The sequence below is a fragment of the Pezoporus flaviventris genome, unplaced genomic scaffold (genome assembly GCF_033815535.1).
Source record: "Pezoporus flaviventris isolate CSIRO_AGI_PZ_B2104156 unplaced genomic scaffold, CSIRO_AGI_Pfla_v1 ptg000007l, whole genome shotgun sequence".
Taxonomy (NCBI): Eukaryota; Metazoa; Chordata; class Aves; order Psittaciformes; family Psittacidae; genus Pezoporus; species Pezoporus flaviventris.
In genome coordinates this window covers 38,035,338-38,055,000 of record NW_026892555.1, presented here as the reverse complement: position 1 = coordinate 38,055,000, position 19,663 = coordinate 38,035,338, and the positions used below count along the sequence as shown (strand labels likewise).

Below are 19,663 nucleotides of genomic sequence, written 5' to 3'. Positions count from 1 at the left end.
AGAGCCAACCCTATGCTGGGTTGCATCAAAAGGAACATGGCCAGCAGGTCAAGGGAAGTGATTCTCCCCTTCTTCTCCCATGGGACTCCATCTGGAGTGAAGTGTCCATTCTATGATTCTATACACGTATATCTATAAACATATACACAGCCTTGCTAATGCAACATTTGATGTATTTTTATCAGGGACTCAATTATTTCCAGACGTTGTGCCTGATGCTAAGACATATTAAAAGATTATGTTCTACACAAAAGGGAAAGGTAGGGCAAAATTACCTCTACCTTTAACCACTCATTCAGGATCTGAAAGACCTGCCTGGTGTTTTCTGGTGTTTTTCTTTCCCTGATGACATTTAAATCTACATCCCCCTTTGTGGGGAGTAAGGGGGAGGAAGGGGAAGTGGCATCTACAGTCTACTTAAGAGAAATGGAGGAGTGAGAAGCGGACTCCCTTCTGTTGACACAATTTCTAAAACTGAAATATAGTGGACAGGGAAGAGGGAGGTAAAATATGGTCCAAACCAGCTCTGAACTGCTGGGAGCCAGCAGACGGACAAGGTGGCATTGCCCTCTGACTGTGGAGCACCCTCTCAAATACTGAGCAAAAGCCTTCTAGCTATTGGGCAGGACTGGGTAGTGTGTACCTATGGGACTACACTGGACCACTTAGTGACTCTCCATGTAAGAATCCTTTTCCTGAATCCTTTCTAAGGCAGCCAATTCCTGCTTTGCTCTGCTGACTGTGGCTTTAGTGAAGAGCTGTATCTTCTGTCAGGAATAGGATAGAGTACCCTGACCACCTAAAGGGAAGGACCAAGAGAGGGCAGCTATAACATAGCATTTATCCATCCCTACTTCACATGAGGAATAGATATACATTAATACTCTAAGAAATTAGGGTATAAACATGTAAAAATAAATTAGGAGTATAATATGTGCATGTGGGAAAAAAAAAGGCAGGGGAACCCTTCAGTTTCCTATTAACATGAAAAGTCTTTCTGTTGGATGCCATTCTATCCTATTTTTCCCCTGGAGTTGTACAGGACAAAACAGTTTTGATACCTGTGGTGCCCACTGTATCAAAGAGCATGCATACATATCTCACACAGATCGCCCTGACATAGCTCTGGGAGGAGCAAAATACAATCTCTGTACAAAAACACTGTTCCTTCCTCTGACTTGGATATCTCTTCCCTTTCTACTGGGGCAATGGGGAGACTACCCCAAAGCATCAGCTTCAGGCCGGTTATCTTCCCTTCCATTTGGATCATGCAGGGGACTGGGCAGCTGCATTCGTTACCCTTAACATTTGTCAGGCCTCAGGAAGGCTACAAAAGTGACAAGGCTTTCTGCAACAGAGCCCCAAATCATATTCTGTATTGTGACTAGGAAGAAATTTCAAATAAACAATACAATTTTATACTATGCCGTGTATGGCCCACAAATTACAGGAGGAGGAACTACACGAAGAAGAATTCATCTCCAAGATTCCAATTATAGGTGTGGGGAGAAAACAATATGTTTGAGAGAATTTGAAATGCAGAGCAGTTGGCATAGTTTTATTTTAAAATGATAAATATTTTCAGATTGAAGTGTAATTAGTAGTGAAAATGTCATGTAGTTTTATTATGCATGTTTGTTAATATGGCTACTATAACTCATTTAGGAGATGCCTGCAGTGCATAGTCCTGTACTACATATATCATAAGCAAAAAATACAGTACTTACACATACATATAAAATGTACACAGAGACAACATTGCCAAACAGCCTTTTGGGACAGTTTAAAAGAATATCATTAATTTTTACTGTATACTTAGACTTCTGGCTCAGCTCCAGCACTGGCTTTCTGTAAAAATCATTTCAAGTATAGAATTATGCTATTTGCTTGCAGCAACATCACAGGAACAGTAGTAAGCCATATGTTGCTACTTAGCAACTTGGTCTGTAAGTCCCAAAGCATGTACTGATTTGAAAATTGAACAGAAAAGATAATTGTTGAGGCATGCTGTGAGGCAACTTGTCTTGGATTATGAAGCTATGCAGATGTTTGATGTACAGCAAAAGGAATAAAACTATATTTTTCCTGTCCGATGGCTGAGCTTTTATTTATGTTAGCCTAAAGGGGATAAATTGATTAAAACCCTTAAAATAATATAAGGTGATGTCTTTCTGGAAATGAACATTTTGCAGTAAACAGAAAGAACTGAAGTGCATGTCAGCATGCATCAGGACCCCCAAAATCTTGCCTGTATAGTCACATAATCCTGAAGACAGCCTAATGGAAACCCCTCAGTCTTTGGTGGTGCAGACCATGACTGTCTATCAACCTACTTCCCAAATAAGCTGTGTGAGATTCTGAAATTAGAAAATGATGCTTATGTCTGACTCAGTGAGCATGACCAATCAGAGCTAGAATAAAAGTTTCTGATAGAACCATGCATCTCATAACATGTGGGATTCATATTTTAGTTAACAGATGTGCATCCATCAAGGAAAGTGGAGAAATGAATTCACTCCTCAGTCTGTCAAGATTCAAACACTCGTCTCTGATCTTGCAAAGTTACTGAGGTTGGAAAGGAGCCTGCACTCCTCTTGCTGAGGTCAAGCAACTGCAAGGCTCATGAGAACAGATGCAAAATGGACACAGGAGACAACTCCATGGATGAAGTGACTAAGCTTTCATCTGGGAGAGAACATTTTCTCATCTCTTTTACAGGATTATTTGTTTTATATCCAGTAACAGTGAAAGGAAAATGAAGAGTCTTGAAAACACGGACCAGAAAATACAGTCACATCCTTTCCTCTTCCTCTACCTCCCCAGTAAGCTGTAAAACATTGCATGTTTTGTTTTCAGAGCAGCGAATATCATATTCTTTCTAGTTTTAAAAGGCAGTTTGGATGTTGAAACAGCAGTTAGTTCACCAATTTTGGGTGACCACCAAATGTTTATGCCTGAGATAAGAACAGCACACTATTACAGTCGGTAAAGTCCTCACCAGTACTTTCAGTGGAGAGCTGCTTATTTCCTTTGAGGAATGACTAGCACCTATCTACATCAGGAACAACAGGTTCGGGAAAGCTTCTCTTACAGTCTCAGGTTCTTGCTGAAACAAGAGAGAGGCAGGTTTCCAATACACCCTGCCTTCCTGCTCCTAGTGTGGCTTTCTGTCCATTTTTAAAAAAATATCATTATCACAGGCTTTCACACCTATTCACTTAGAAACCCACTGCAATGGTGTGAGTGCTGGGAGATAATCACAGAAGGGCCAGGAGGGTTCAGTAGCCCAATGCTGACAGCTTCTCTCAAACAGGTGCAGGGGGCTATTAGACCCATGTGCATTTGACAGAATACTGTACCTGTCAATGGAGCTTGCCAGATCCCCCAGCACAGGACAGAGTTTTGACACCTGCCTCTGGGTTTTGAACCCCACCTGGGAATCAGACCCCCAAGAGCTGGCTTTGCCATAGCGAGGTATTAAATCTGTAAGCCCTTTCTTGGTTCCAGCCCCTAGTAAGAAGTCAGGGTTTTCTGTCATCTTTGAATTTGGAAATGTCACATTTGATAGATTTTTTTCCTTGAAGACAAAATCATTTGCACTTAAAATATCTGGGCTCGGATCTTTAAAGGTACTTTAATCACCTTACTTCCACTGAAACCAGTGAGTGTTAGATGCATAAATATCTCAGAGGATCTGGGCCTTGTTAGCACATGTAGAAACCACATAAAAGATTAAAACTTATACTCTTAATTTTTCAATATGCCATTTAAATTATTTAAACTACACGCATACACAGTACAAAAATATCAACAGAAGAAAAATAATTCTGATGTATAATGTAGATTTGCAATTCTTTATTCAAAACTATTTAAGACAGACATAATGATTCTCTGAAAGGTAGCAGCTGCCTTATAACAGCAATCATTCACAGAGTTTGTATTTCTACTGTTTCAAACAAATTCAATTAGCCCTTGCACTTCAAAACCCTTAAGGCATAAATGAGATGATACTAGGCTGCTTTAATCTAATAGTAATACTAAAACTTGTCAGTACAGTTTTGGGATTAATGGTTAGAGAAAAATTAATAATATAATTTTTCATTTTTTAATCAAACAGTTCTATTCTAAACTACCTCTGCATCTTGGAGGGTTCCTAGCTGAATAAGTTCAATCACACACAAATCCTAACCACAAAGTACAGTTGGTCTCTAAAGGTATTTCAGAATAACTTCAACAGAAGTCTGAGAAGCAACACGGTGGAACATTTTAAAGATGCTCTTTTTGATTGAACAACGCAGCCCATCTCACACAACATCCTCCTTCCCTGCCCCCAAATGAACCTGTATACCTGAAAAACCCTGTTTCATGAAGACATTTAGCTTTGAATGTACTGTCACTTCCCAAAGCTCTTGATTCCTAAATTAAATTCTGCTCATCTACACACATTTACTATGCATGCAAACTAATTTCCCACCTAATGAGAGCTCTTAACATAATCCTACTGGTCCTGTCAAAGAGGGGTATATCAGACTAGCCACTCCTGTATCTGCGTTATTGCAGACCCGAAGTCTGATTATTCAGGGAAATTTTTGACACAATCTAATGGATCTGCACCACTATCACCATCACTTACTAATGTGAATTAAACAACCAAAACATGTGAAGCAAATGAAAATTTCCCTCCTACATATAGACGTAGATAAAGGGAGACAAAATTTTTTAGAACTATTTTTGCTTTATCAGAAGTAATTGAAAGATTTCATTCTTAGAAATCTATACTATCTTAGGGCTCAAGTGGAAAGGTGGAAGATTTTTAAATACATACTTAGTATCAGAATTTAGTGTTCCCCAAAAGGAAAGGACTCAAAATTACCTGTAAAGAATCTACATTGCATTAAACCTTTTGGGCTGCAAGCTACAGAAGACATTGCCTTAACCCCACTGCTAATCATGTAACACTGGCAACATTCCTCAGCCTTTCGATTAGTGTTAAAAATGCAGCTCTTCAGCTACAACTGGCCCATGAATTATAATTAATGCTATTTGTGACATGTGTAGCTTATAATGATTAACTTGTCTGCAGTCAGAGAAACAAATAATGTGCACCTGTAAAGCCTTTAATTCCTGAAGGTAAAACAACTGTTTAGGAAAGATCATGCTGGCAAAACAGCTGCTTGCATTCTGGAGAGGAAACAAGGTAGTATCTTTCAACAAACGCCAACTCTGGTGTTTTATCAGCTCTATCTCATTAACTGGAAACAAGGCTTAAATGCTTTGTTTATAAATTATGATTATTCCTGATTGCAGCAGTTACTGATAGTGCCACTCATTTGCAATGCAACTCTTTGAATTTGTTTAATTACAATTTGAAACAAGGCAGAGAAGATTAATTAACCCACCTGGCTGGCTGGCACATAGTCCTGGCTCGGCTCTGTCATACTCATATACATGTTTTCACTGTCAAACTGAAAAAGAAATAATAGTAAACATTTAGCAAACTTGAATATTTTTCAGCATTGACTGAAAAAAACAGTAGCCATAAAATAATATTACAGCCTGGTTTTAGAGACTTGTAATTGCATGTGTGCATCTTGTCTTTGATGTTCCTGTTGTCATCCTTATTGACCCTGTATGTCAGTGATTTGGAGTAATTAGCGCTCTAGTAATTACAGCTAGCGAGCAAGAAATGAATGGTTTCCTTTCATCCGCAATCTGTTTTAAAACAAAATGGCTCATTTTGTGCACCATGTATACATATTGCTGTTGGTTGTAATGAAGTACTAAGTGAATTGCACAGTTACTGAGAAAAGGAAGATGAGACTAGAAACTGCACTAAAATGCATCTTAATGGATTCCAACTTCAGCTTCTGAGCAGAACAAGAGTTGAAATTTCAAAACCAATTAAAACCCCTCCTATTGAAATGTTCCCATATCAGAAAGTAGGAAAGACATTTCCAGACGGCTTTCAAACATCTGAATGCATGAAACACTATATACCTCCTGACCATATGGTGCAAGAGGATAGTTTGCTTGATGTGTGAATAAAATAAACATTCATAATCAGAACTGCAAAAATACCCTTCCATAAATGATAACTAGCATTCGTGGAAATGTATAAAAAGATTTTTCTTTTCTTTTCTTTCTTTTCTCCCCTCAGCTGCAGTTAAGAAGTAACAAAAATATGATAGAAAAGAGTTGATTAAAATCTGAAGGTGTAGTTGAGGAAAACTGCCAGAATTGAAGCCTCATCCTGTACCAACACAAAGAAGTATAAAACTATTGATTTTTTATGTAATCTGGAAAACATCCCCACAGAACTCTTGTCACACCTGCTCAAGTGGCAGTGCCAACAGGGCAACTATAGTCCCACTGTCTGCTTAGGAGGTACGGAAAAATCTTTTCAAACCTTTCAAGTAGAAATGAACAACAGCAGGAATCCCCATCCCAGTCGTCAACCTCAAATTTCCAGCTGTTACGAGGTCTGTTTGAAATAACTTTCACCTGACCCCTCGTATGAATGCTTAGAGTGACATATTTTGGATACGAGCCATGATTTTTGATGACATGGCAGCTTTTTAAAAAGCCCCGCTACTGACCTTGCTCTGCTCCTGCAGAAGGCGGCAGTGAAATACCCCATGGACATTGCTCTATCTGTGCTGAGCTCAGGGTATTCTACCTGCAAGGTGCAGTATATTCAACTAGACCAAGGTGGCAAAGTCAAACTGTGGATTTGGCAGATACCTCTACCAATTTTTGCTGAGGTGGCTGAAAAGGTTTCGGCTTCCAGCTGTTCGTCCTCTTTTCCTGCCAGAGGCTACAAGGCTTGTAACAGCATTAGTAGAAATGAACAGCTGCCAGCTCCTGGCACAACAGTTGATGGTCTGCCTTTCCTGGCCACAGCTACTAATAGATCGTCACAGCCTATCTGTCAGAAGTCCTAGTTTCATGGGAGGGAAAGGATTATGTCACGGGCACAGATCTGCCATAAGGAACAGAGTATTTCCAAAGTTTGATGGAACAGAGGTACCTGGATTAGGTCATAAGAATATGGATTGATGGGTTTTCCTTTACTGTTTCTTTTTTGCACTTGTCATTTTTTCGCTTTCTCATTCAAGAATACTCCTACTTATTAACATTCAAAGTAGAGATTGGAGAGAATCTTTTAGCATCTGGATTGTTTGCACACTGGAAAAAATGTGTTGTTCTTTCTGCTCAGACAGACAGGTGAAATTCTGAAGAGAGATTTCACATCCTGCGGTTGGAAACCAAGCGCTCCAGCGCAAGGCCTACATGAGCTCAACTTATTCAGCTTGTCAAACAAAAGGCTGAAAGGTGCTTTGATCACTGTGATTGGTACTTACAACCTGGAAAGATGTCTGATAGCAAGATGTCAGCCTTCCTGACAGGGGTATAATGAGATCTAGCGTTGAGAAATGGGAGTTAAAGAAATCCAGTTCTGAATTAAGACACAAGTTCCTACTTTGGAAGGTAATTAAGCATTATGTCAACAGCAAACTCCTCATTTCTCAGACATTTTAAAATGAAATTAGATATCTTTTTCAGAAAAGATGCATCCCATATCATATTTATAAGAAATCCTATGAACTGGATAGCTACACTGGCTGGTTATGGTAGTTCTGTCTCCCCTGGAAACCATGATTCCTTAAGTCTCCTATTTTGAACTTCCCTTGTTATCTTCACATATTTGCTGCACCACATTGCAAACACTACTATAATTGAAAAAGTATGTTCCATGTATTTAGGTGCAATGAACATAAAGAAATTTCTTTCCTTTTCTGCATACTAGATACAGTCTAGATACAATCAATGGTTATTTCAATTTGTTTTGTTTTCCACAAAACCCAAACCTGTGATTTAAGAACCTTTATGAAGTATAGTAGTCTTTCAGTTAATTCCCTCTTTTGGATGTTTGGTCATCTGTCCTTGCTCCCAAGCTTACAATCACCAAATCTACAATCACAGAAATATTTCCCTAAGGTATTTTTCTGTGAAACCTGGAAATTTTCATCGTTCTGTGTGTTGTTCTTGGATCACCTGCCTATGTGATATTTGCCTTGCTACTAGAGGTGCCTCCAGCACTGATTGATAGGATCTTGGATCTTAGTCTTTCCTGTTCACTGCTGTGCCCCTCTACTTAGCTTTGGAATGTCTTTGTTCTAGTATGGTCTGTGGGCTTAATGTGAGCATGTATCAGTGAAACCGAAACCCAAAAGTATACCTAAAGTTACCTCATTTGGCTTGGCCTTAAATGAGAAATGACCTTCTGCAACATTTTGGGTTGATTTGTTAGGAAATATCTCAGAAAAATATATTCATGCATAATGTCTGTAAATTCGAGTGACCTGTTAACATCTAAAAATACCTAGCAGCTGTTTATTAGTTAATTTCTTCAATATTCAAACATGGAATTTAATCACTGCAATATTTAGCATCTGCTTGTTAGAAGTGTGTGTAAGATGTTGTGTAATACATTGTATGGTCCAATAAGTTTTTAATGCAATGTGTATTTTTTTATACTGTTTATATTTGCAGGATGCAGACTATAATGTATTAGCTGACACTAACACTGTTACCATGTTAACATTTATACTCCATCTACATCTATATAAATTATTATCTGTCCTCAATCTAGTGCAGCGTGGTGCATGGCTTCCTGGCAGTTCCTAAGATTTCAGATGTGAGCCTGAAAACCACTCTTAAACTCAAATGACAAAGCACATACACATGCACTTCCTGCAGCAGGTATTGTCAGAAGATGTCTTCCTCAAGTTCTCAGTGTTTACTAAGGCGTTTATAAAAGTAAAAATATGTTATTTTTTTATACCAAAATTAAACAAAATGCTTACTTCAATGCTGAGTTGTTTATTCATCATCCCCTTTCCCAAATACTAACGAAATGTGGCATACAGATGACCTATGATGACCTATACATCCCACCCCAGCCAGAAAAAAATGGCACACAAGTCTTCAATAACAAGTTTAGGGACACTGATGCAGTGCATTCTACTTGTGCCCACCTAGCCCAAATGTGACTATCCCACATCAAAACAATAAACAGTGAAAAAAATGCCAACGATTTGATCAGCTGGAAGGCCCTACTCTTGTTTGTTTCAGAAGCTTCCAGAATAAGCCCCTAAACCCTCGAAACAAATATTGAATCATTTCACCTTTAATACACTGCTTTGTAACATGCAGGCTCTACAGCATGTCAACTCTCCACAACTCTCCTCCTAGACAGTTTAACTCATACTACATCTACACTGAATTCAGCTTTACAAGTGAGGTGATTTATGCAAGAGTAGTTCAAGCAACCTATCCAGATCAGACAGTGAGTGAAAAGATCAGCAGATATGACCCAAAGATGCCTCCAACCACCATTCTTTTCTTCCAGGTTATACTCCATGCCTCCAAAACTGTCTTCTTTTACTCATCATCCACAGGTCTACAAGAAGCTTGTACTCCCTACTCCCTAAACTTCTCTGCCACACTCTGTGATTGATTTCAAGCAAAGAAACTGCACAAGCATCACTTAACCTGTGGATGATTCATCCAAACAGAACAGATGAAACACAAAGGCAGCAGTTAAATGAACTGCCTTTTATGAACCTATGTATGATGTATATATATCATATGACATTTCATCTAAAGCTCTCTCAATGTGTCTCCAAGATCCTTCAGTATCATTAGAGGCAGATTTCAAAATCTTTCATTTATTCTATTAAAAGTGAATGCTAATACAATATTCTGATGTGTGATAATAACTACTCCTGACAACATTTCCTTTCATATTAAAGTATAACTGCATGAGCAGTTTGTGTGAGAGCAAACTAAGAATATGACCACATTGCAACATGAAAAGATATATAACTAGGAGTTGGTTTTAATACAAATATCCAGAATTGCATCATAGTCTTTATTTAAATTATTATAAGACACACAGGCCACACTATGGCATGGCCAGCTAGAATCTCCCCTAGAATAACCCTTTGTAAGACAAGTTGTAATGGTCAGCAACCGCCATGTGCAAAATACCCGAATGCTGTTATTAAAGGCAATTTAATCATATAAGTTAGGAACATAATTACAGAAATGCTGAAGAAACACTGTCTGACTGTTACTGATGCAAGAGCTGTAACAGTGGTCAGCAAATATCCAGAGTGTTAAGACTGTCTTATCAGGCATGGATTTACCATGGATTGTATGACGTGTCCTCACAGGCTACCTTCTTCCACATCAAGTCACCCTGTTGTTGAGAGAAGTCAGGGTTTATTTTGCTCCTTTTTCACACAGAGTTTTTAACTTCTGATGGACTTGTGTATTTCCTTTCTCTTTGCATGGGTGTACATACATGTGCCCGAAGTTCTGCAGGCATATTTGTATTAGACAAAAGAAAAAAAAAATCAAGCACATGGATCTTTTGAGCTTCTTCTAGTTCATACCAAAGTGTAGCACAGTATAATAGTACTACACCTCATCTTATGAAGTGTAGGTAGGGGAGCAAGATGAATACTAGCCCATATGGCTTCTGATGCCACAAAAAGCTTAGGGCTGATGTATGGAGTGGAAGCAACTTTGGACACTGTTTTGTTCACAAATTTATTTCAACAGCGATATCCTGAAATTAGGAGATTTAAATGAGAAGAAGCAGAGGGAAAGATGATCAAATTGCTGAAAGTTGCTGTATTTAGTAAGTTCAGCTTGTGGGTAAAGATACTTGGACTTGATATCCCACTTTCTTCAAAGGATGTTATAGATCTTCAAAGCCTGTCTTATTAAGCACATAATCTGAATACAAATTTCTCCCATCTTAGATTGGAACTGGAATCTAATTTTAAATTTAAACTTTAGCTATACCTTTTAACCATAGTTTACGCTGCTCTGATGACACCTCAGCACAAGTCTTACATTTCATTTTAAGAAAATGTTGCAATAACATTGTGTAAAAAGATTATTTCTAGCAATTTAATGATTTTAGTGCTTACTGTTTATAGATACCATTTGTAACTTACGTTATCTAAAAGCCACTAATCCTGAAAAAGCTTTAAAACTAGGTAATTGTCTTTATTTTAAACTAAATGCCAAGAGTGGGCATTGTCTCGGGTTGCTTGACGACAGAGGAATATTTTATTTTACTCAAAGCTGCTGAAATAGGACTAAAATAATGATGGGATACAACGTAAATCATCAAATAGCTATGCTAAAGAAACAGTTGATCTTGTTACGACAACCATTAAAGGTAAAACCAGAGATGCTCTGTAAACATTATTACATGACGGAAAATCCCTTTCTTGACACGGTTTGGCTGAGCGGTATTTCTATATTAAATTGAAACTCCATTTTGTCTCCTGAACTCCATTTTGTATGCTGTATGGAACATGTTTAAATTTGCCCAAGACAGGTTACAGTAATGCATTCCAGACAGCCATCCTTCCCGGGAAAGGGGCTTGACACCTTGCCGAAGGACTATCACAGGAAAACTGTCAAAACACAATCTAGTACTATCTACTTTGATTGTGTCTGTTCTGCTCCCTCCTTCTAGGATTGTTTTTCAAAAGAGGAGAATACTGAAATAGTATGAAATTGGGTAAAAATGCCTGGATGGAGTACCATGGCAAAAAGAAATCAAATTTCATTGCAGAGCTGGATGCCCCTGCACAGCCAAAAGAAGGTGTATTCTGCAGACTGGCAGACATAGAGAAGTCCTGTCCTGCCTGGAGCCCTCCAGCTCACAGAAAGTTTGATGTGCTAACCATTACAGAGGAGATGGCATGTATCATTATTGCTATTAATTTTAATTAATTTTCAGGAGTAAAGTACTTTTCTTATACGCTGTCCAAAAAGTAAACCAGGAAAAGAGGCTAAAATACGCTTAATTAGTCCAAGTATGGTGATGTGTGGGCTAGACAGTTGGGAATGAATCTGCCCCAGTCTCGACGGCTCCCTAGAGAGTGGGAGTGGGCCACAGGGTGGGTGAGCACTGGCAGTGAGCCCCAGGGCGGGAAGTGAGGGTGCTGCTTCACAAGGAAATGCTGGCAGACAATTCCTATACTTGGAAAGAGCCAGAAACAGCGACGTTCCCTCTGCCCACAGCACCCAACAGACTTTCATACATTCAGTGCTTGGACCAAAACGTGATAGAGCTTGAAGACTAGGACTGCATTGAGTCATTTCTACAGCCTGGCTTTCAAAGAGAATATGTTTTGAAGATACTGTGCTTGATTCTCCTAGAATAAGACCATTTTTATCTCATTTTCCATTTATAACACATACTATTGCCTCAAAAAGTACAGGCAGTGCTGTCAAAATTTTGTCTCAGATTTTTATGCCTATGTCATAAATATCCAACTCAGACCTTCTACCATTGCATTTCCCAATCTCTCTCACTACTTATTGCTCTCATTGCAAGAAAGGGGAGGAACCAGAGGGTTTCCTGATTACATTCTCGAAAGTGGCAAGCTGGCTGAATATCCAAATATACACTGGTAGTTAAAACCTGAATGATGGCACTACAGCATTTGTGTTTTTCCTGCACTTAATAGAGGTTAATGTGGAACTGGAGAGGAGGTGAAGGGGAGTGTTTAGCTTCCCGCTTGGAGCCTGCATGTGTCAATGCCTGACAGAGCCTTGAAGTTGTTAGTCTGCATGCAGAGCTCTAGCTGAATGAGGTTACAGTGCTGAGCACAGCGGGCTAATAGAAGTAGGATCAGACTGATAGGAGGAGTGGCAGAGTCCAAGCACAGCAGAGTATATCAAAGACAGCCCAGGGGAGAGCGAGTACTGTATTAGTCCTTTGTGTACATTTAAATGGAAGACAGTGAGCATGCAGAGATGAACTCTGAACTCTCTCAGCTAGGCTCCTGTTCCTTTTAACCTTGGGTGTGTAAATAACGTAAAATAAAAAAAAAAAACCTAAACCAATGCACTGTAGTCTGGACTCCTATGCTAAACTGTCTCTTGCATATTGAACACTCATTAAATAAACATACCGAGATCAAAGTGGCAAGTGCTTTTGTTATTATTTTACTTAATCCACACTAATTTATACATGTATCCACACACTGGGAAAATTGGGTGATAAGGTAGAAAGGTTTAAACACCTAAGATTAGACCTTCCTTTTTCTGCCCACAGTAGCTGAGGAAATCTGTATAACCTGGTAGGCTTATAATATTTTCAAACTCAAACACACCTTGTCAGTTTCATGACAAGGTCTGATCCTGCATCATGAAAAGTGAAGGGAATAGTGCCATTGCCTTTTGGTTGGGAAATGGATCAGCTAGAATGGTAAGGTAACAGGGCCTTTCTTTTGAGTTTCGTAGTAATTTTTGTCCGTATTAATCACTGTCTCATAATTTGAAATGGTAGATTATGTAATAAAACACAGGAAAGCTTAAAAAAGGGATCTACAGAGATCAGACAGATGACTAAAAAAGCAATTTTTATATCCATCAGCAGAGCCCCTGTGTTGCAGTATGGCAGAAGAGAGGCTCCATGGACCTTAGTGAATGAGCTTTGCATAACTAGGACAAAACCATTCCCTTGCATGACTACAGCAGGAGCTGTGTGCAGAGACCCATGGACAGATTTTGACCCACAAGTTACTTGCAGAGTGAATGGGGTATATATAATTTCTGTAGAAAAGTGCATCTGCTTCTACACAGCAGAATCTTAGAAATAAAATAGGCCAGAACAACATTAACAACAAATGCACAAACAAAATAAAGTCTACTAATACTCCTACGACACAGGGTCTTGAGATGTAAGCTGAATGTTAACAATTGCCAGGTTAACTAGGAAATCTTGCCTAAATACTCCTATGACTCATCCCAAACCATGGCATACTTATAAATCCATGGTATATTTAGGAATCCAGTTTTAAAAAGTTATTGAAAGGCTTGATCACCTAAGAACCTAAGCATTCAAGACCAATGCAGCAGGGCACTTGAGCACATGCATAACACGCATTAAAATTATTCCACTGAAGGGGGTAACAGTGTGAGAGTATATAAGATCAAGCACCCATTCAAATATGCAGTATGATAGGACCCAAGAGCTCAGAAATTTACAGGAAGAGGTATAAAAAACTGAGTTATGTGCCAAACTCAAATGGGACAAATAACCTTACATTTCTGGTAAACCGAATTATTTAGCACAGTCTGATGGGATCTCATTAGGCATAACTAATTCAGACCTGGAGAGAGTGATAACAAAAACAGCTCACTACAAAGATTTAGCTACACACAGACATCTGTTAAATGACAAGGGTGTTGTAGGGCTGATACATAATTGTAGTTTACCAAAACAGCTACCATAGTACCCACATAGACGATCCTAATTTAATCCACATTTACTCTGGTATATGAGGGGCTCCATTAATATCATGCAGAATGTCTTCGCAGCCTGCATCAGACGAGAAGCTGAAGCCCCATTCATGTTCAGAAGAGGAATTTGAAGCAACACGAGTATTTACGTGAACAGTTGCAACAAAGATTTAAAAGCTTGACAAGGCTTGTAGCTTGACTTACTCCTTTGCTAGAATGGTTTATAGATCAAGCTGAGATACACTGGCAGGGCAATATAGAGAAGTCTCCAGTATTCTATCACAAAATAGGTCATTCAAGAGTAGATGTGGTTAGAAATGTTAAAAATATTACTCAAAAGCAGAAGAGGAAAAGTTGTTTTACTTTTTTTTTCCTTATCAACTTCAGTGAAGCTGTGTCTTTGATGTAATGAAATTACTCATTGATTCTCAAAAATTCTGTTTTCTTTCTACAACTTTTAAGATAAAATTTGACCTTCAAGTTCGTTTTATGACTAAATTATTCCATGCTGTTTTCATCTTTTGCTTCTGTTTTGTCAAGTACGGTTTCTAAAAGCCTTTTTTTGGTAGAGTCTGAAACACTGTTTCCTTTACAAATGTAATGTATTTTCTTTTAAAAGAAGAAAAGACATGCCTGTGGAAATATATTTCCATTTTTAATTAATTTTGAAGGTAAAGAGCTAAAATATAAAGTTACAGTTATACCTACCACAGTCTTGCTAAGGCCTTTAAAGACAAAAATATTCCACATCCTCCTCCTTCTTACTTGAAGGTGCTTCCCTTAGTGGTGGCTGCTGCTTTGCCTGTCAATACCCTTGGAATTTATTACTGTTGTACATTCCTTACAGCAAATCAGATAGCAAAAGTTACTCAAACCTGGCATTATCAACACCATGGCTGTTGTCTTTCCAAGAGGCCACGCATATCAGTATAAAGCAATCACATTAGCACTGGAAAGCAGAACCCTGGCCAGGCAAATCCATCCTCTGAATAATAGCAGAATAGGTTTCACACAGCATCTGTGAAAGCTTATTGTCAACTCCTTCCTTGGATACAACTCCAGCAATCGTGTTTCCATGCATTTTCTCCTTTTGTTTCAAACTCTTCAAAAATTTTACTTTTTTATCTCAAGACCTTTTTCTGTTCTTCCAGTCTGCTGACACTAATGACGCCTACCTTTTAATACTCTGAACACACTTAAGGCAGATACTCTGTCTTCTTTTTCAGGAAACCTATTTTAAATTCCTTTAACCTTCTCTGACAACATACTAGTTTTTCCAAACATTTCTTCATTTGTAACTACTTGAGTGCTTCCATTTACTGATGTCCTTTTCACCATCTTATGTGCTGTCCAAAATGAACATATCATTCTACCTAGCTATGGACAAATCTGAACAGGTTATCCATTCCCACAGTTCATCTAGGTATGGGTATGCACCAGCTTCTTCCTCCCTGCACATTTTATTTACAAAATGCTTTGTTTTTCACCAGTCATTAATAAATGAAACCTCAGAAAGCTTCTCCTGACCTATAACAGTAGCATGGAGAATTGCCAGATAATTAGGGTAGATAACATGATCTGTGAAAATGGTGAATATCTATGCTCCACGGCTTTTGGATCACATCAGAGCAGTATCTGTTTTCAAATAAGGATTTCCTTAAACATTTTAGATGAAAAAAGACACTTTTAGAATCATAGAATGATAGACTAGTTAGGGTTGGAAAGGACCTTAAGATCATCTAGTTCCAACCCCGATGCCATGGGCAGGGACACCTCGCACTAAACCGTGTCACCCAAGGCTCTGTCCAATCTGGCCTTGAACACCACCAGGGATGGAGCAACCCATACTTCCCTGGGCAACCCATTCCAGTGCCTCACCATTCTTACAGTAAAGAATTTCTTTCTTATATCCAATCTAAACTTCCCCTGTTTAAGTTTTAACCCATTACCCCTTGTTCTATCACTACAGTCCCTAATGAAGAATCCCTCCCCAGCATCCTCATAGGCCCCCTTCAGATACTGGAAGGCTGCCATGAGGTCTCCACGCAGCCTTCTCTTCTCCAGGCTGAACAGCCCCAACTTTCTCAGCCTGTCTTCATACAGGAGGTGCTCCAGTCCCCTGATCATCCTCGTGGCCCTCCTCTGGACTTGTTCCAACAGTTCCATATCCTTTTTATGTTGAGGACACCAGAACTGCACACAATACTCCAGGTGAGGTCTCACAAGAGCAGAGTAGAGGGGCAGGATCACCTTCTTCGACCTGCTGGTCACGCTCCTTTTGATGTAGCCCAGGATATGGTTGGCTTTCTGGGCTGCGAGTGCACACTGGAGCCGGCCCATGTTCGTTTTCTCATCGACCAGCACCCCCAAGTCCTTCTCTACAGGGCTGCTCTGAATTGGCTGCTCTGAATTTCTTCTCTGCCCAACCTGTAGCTGTGCGTGGGATTGCTCCGACCCAGGTGTAGGACCCTGCACTTGTCATGGTTAAACTTCATAAGGTTGGCATCGGCCCCCCTCACAAGCATGTCAAGGTCCCTCTGGATGGCATTCCTTCCCTCCAGCATCAACTGAACCACACAGCTTGGTGTGATCGGCAAACTTGCTGAGGGTGCACTCAATCCCACTCTCCATGTCACCAACAAAGATGTTGAAGAAGACCGGTGCCAACACCGATCCCTGAGGGACACCACTCGTTACTGGTCTCCAGCTGGACATGGAGCCATTGACCACAACTCTTTGCATGTGGCCATCCAGCCAGTTCTTTATCCACCAAGTGGTCCATCCATCAAACTGATGTCTCTCCAATTTAGAGACAAGGATGTCATGTGGGACAGTGCTGAACGCTTTACACAAGTCCAGGTAGATGAAATCAACTGCTATACCCCTGTCCATCAGTTCTGTAGCCCCATCATAGAAGGCCACCAAATTGGTCAGGCAGGATTTCCCCTTAGTGAAGCCCTGCTGGCTGTCACCAAGCACCTTGCTGATTTTCATGTGCCTTAGCATGCCTTCCAGGAGAATCTGCTCCAAGATTTTGCCAGGCTCAGAGGTGAGACTGCCTGGTCTGTAATTCCCCAGGTCATCCATTTTCCCCTTCTTGAAAATGTGGGTTATATTTCCCTTTTTCCAGTCATCAGGAACTTCACCTGACTGCCATGATTTCTAAAATATGATGGACAGTGGCTTAGCAACTTCATTTGCCAGCTCCTTCAGGACCCACGGATGGATTTCATCAGGTCCCACAGACTTGTGTACGTTCAGGTTCTTAAGATGGTCTCGAACCGGATCCTCTCCTACAGTGGGTGCAAGGTCTTCATTCTCACAGTCCCTGTGTCTGCCTTCCAAGACTTGGGTGGTGTGGTCAGAGCCTTTGCCAGTGAAGACCGAGGCAAAGAAGTCATTAAGAACCTCATCCTTCTCCAAATCCAGGGTAGCCAGTTCTCCCGAGAGCTTCCTGAGGGGGCCTATGTTGTCGCTAGTCTGCCTTTTATTCACTACATACCTATAGAATCCCTTCCTGTTATCCTTAACATCCCTAGCCAAGTTTAATTCTAATTGTTCCTTTTGCAGAAGAATATGGCAGTTCAAGCACACAGCAGCTCTGTGGGAAAACCTGGTTCAGTCCTACTCTGCCACTCCCTCACATACCAGTTGCGCAACACAGCCACAGACTGGAGATAGTCTTCCCATATCACTTATCTGTGGCTGTTAACTTCCCAAAAATACTTGAAGATGTACGCTTGAATTCATCTCTCTCACATCTAGCTGAGTGCTCTCCCTCACACAACATTATTTTCTAGTATTGGTCTTTCCAGCTTTGAACAGAAATCATATCCTGGCCCTGAGAAATTCTTCATGAGGAAGAATGTAAAGAAACCTACTAATTATGTTTCTGTCAAATGGATATTGGCTATACTATGTCACTTCAAAATTTCCAGCCTTAGGTACTTTTGAAGTCCCCAAATGCAGCAAAACAAGCTGAGCTCTGTTATTCTGGAAAGGGCCATGCAGAGACCTGAGGAAGTGCTTCATTTTCACTATTTACCAAGAAAGGATCCCTGGTGCAGGCTCCTTGCCAGCCAGCCATGCTGTGATTCACTACCAGTCATCTCTAACATAATAGCTGTCCATAGGGATGCAGGCACTCTGCACACCTTGGCTAGGAGAGAAGTTTCAGACAAGGTAGTCACAGGCTCCCCTCACCTTGGCTGGCATTAAACCTAGCAAAGTGGCTGTCAGCATTTTTGAACTGGACCATGACACCACTGTAAGAACAAAACCCTTGAAATACAGAAGTGCTGCTTTTTAAATATATAATCTTACGATTCACACAGTGTAGCCTGTGCTTCCGTGCACCGAAATAGAAGCAAAACTTCTTATTTGCTAATCTTCCTATAATTATAACAATCTATGTTATAACGACTTTTAACGAGCTAACATAATTTGTAAATAAATGTGCAATATAACAATGTGATTAAAGCTTGATGGAGCTGTTCTTCTGCTTTTATGACATAAAAATGACTTCTTATTAGCTTTTGATGTTTCATTTTCCCCACAGCATCACAATATCTGTTTCTGTTTTACCCAATTGTACAATAATTGTTGTTTAACTTCAGCAAGCTCATAGCCTAGTCAGACTCTTTAGCCATTTGCTTAATCAATGAAAGTACTCTATAACAGTAAAGTCACGGAAAAAATGTCTTATCATTTTAATGTCCCATATTATATTCTCTCACCTCTCTGTATAAACCACTGAATTATTAATATACCATCCTCCAGATTTGATAAAATCTGTGATGAAAATTATCATAACCTTCTATGCCTAAAGACCATTAAATGAGTGCACATTAAACTTGAAATAAATGGCTTGAACAATTTTTGTTTTAGAATGTTCCTTGTGCTCGAAATACTGAAGTGCATATTACCAATTTTAAAGTTACAGAACAACCCACTGAGAACTACAGCTTCAGCGGTCACACCTAGGATTAAATCTCTATTGTACACACTGAGAGTAAACTTTCTTCACTTGATCAAACTAATTTCTAAACTAAACTTTCCCAATCTACAATAATTAATTCTATGCTTATTAGGTAAAAATAAATAAATATAAAATAAATAATTAGGGTGCAGAGAATCAAGTGGGCAAATCATGCTTTGATTTGCAGATACACAACCACAGCAGAAATACAACAGCTGCATAAACATTACCAAAACCATATTTGGCTCCTTCCCTCCCACATTAAAAGGCACACAAAGCAACAGTTGAAATAATCATATATTTGCCGATGGAGTGAAATATACTTGAATGCAATTCAGAATGAAA

General features: G+C 39.5%; 1 protein-coding gene across 2 annotated transcripts in view; it reads right to left on the bottom strand.

The window, feature by feature from the left end:
- TOX (thymocyte selection associated high mobility group box) overlaps positions 1-19,663 on the bottom strand; it is a 226,057-nt gene that overhangs the window by 103,635 nt on the left and 102,759 nt on the right. For both annotated transcript variants that reach the window (XM_061448433.1, XM_061448432.1), the window contains exon 2: positions 5,400-5,465. In XM_061448433.1, coding sequence (XP_061304417.1) covers positions 5,400-5,465 — 66 coding nt within the window. The remainder of the gene's footprint in view (positions 1-5,399; positions 5,466-19,663) is intronic.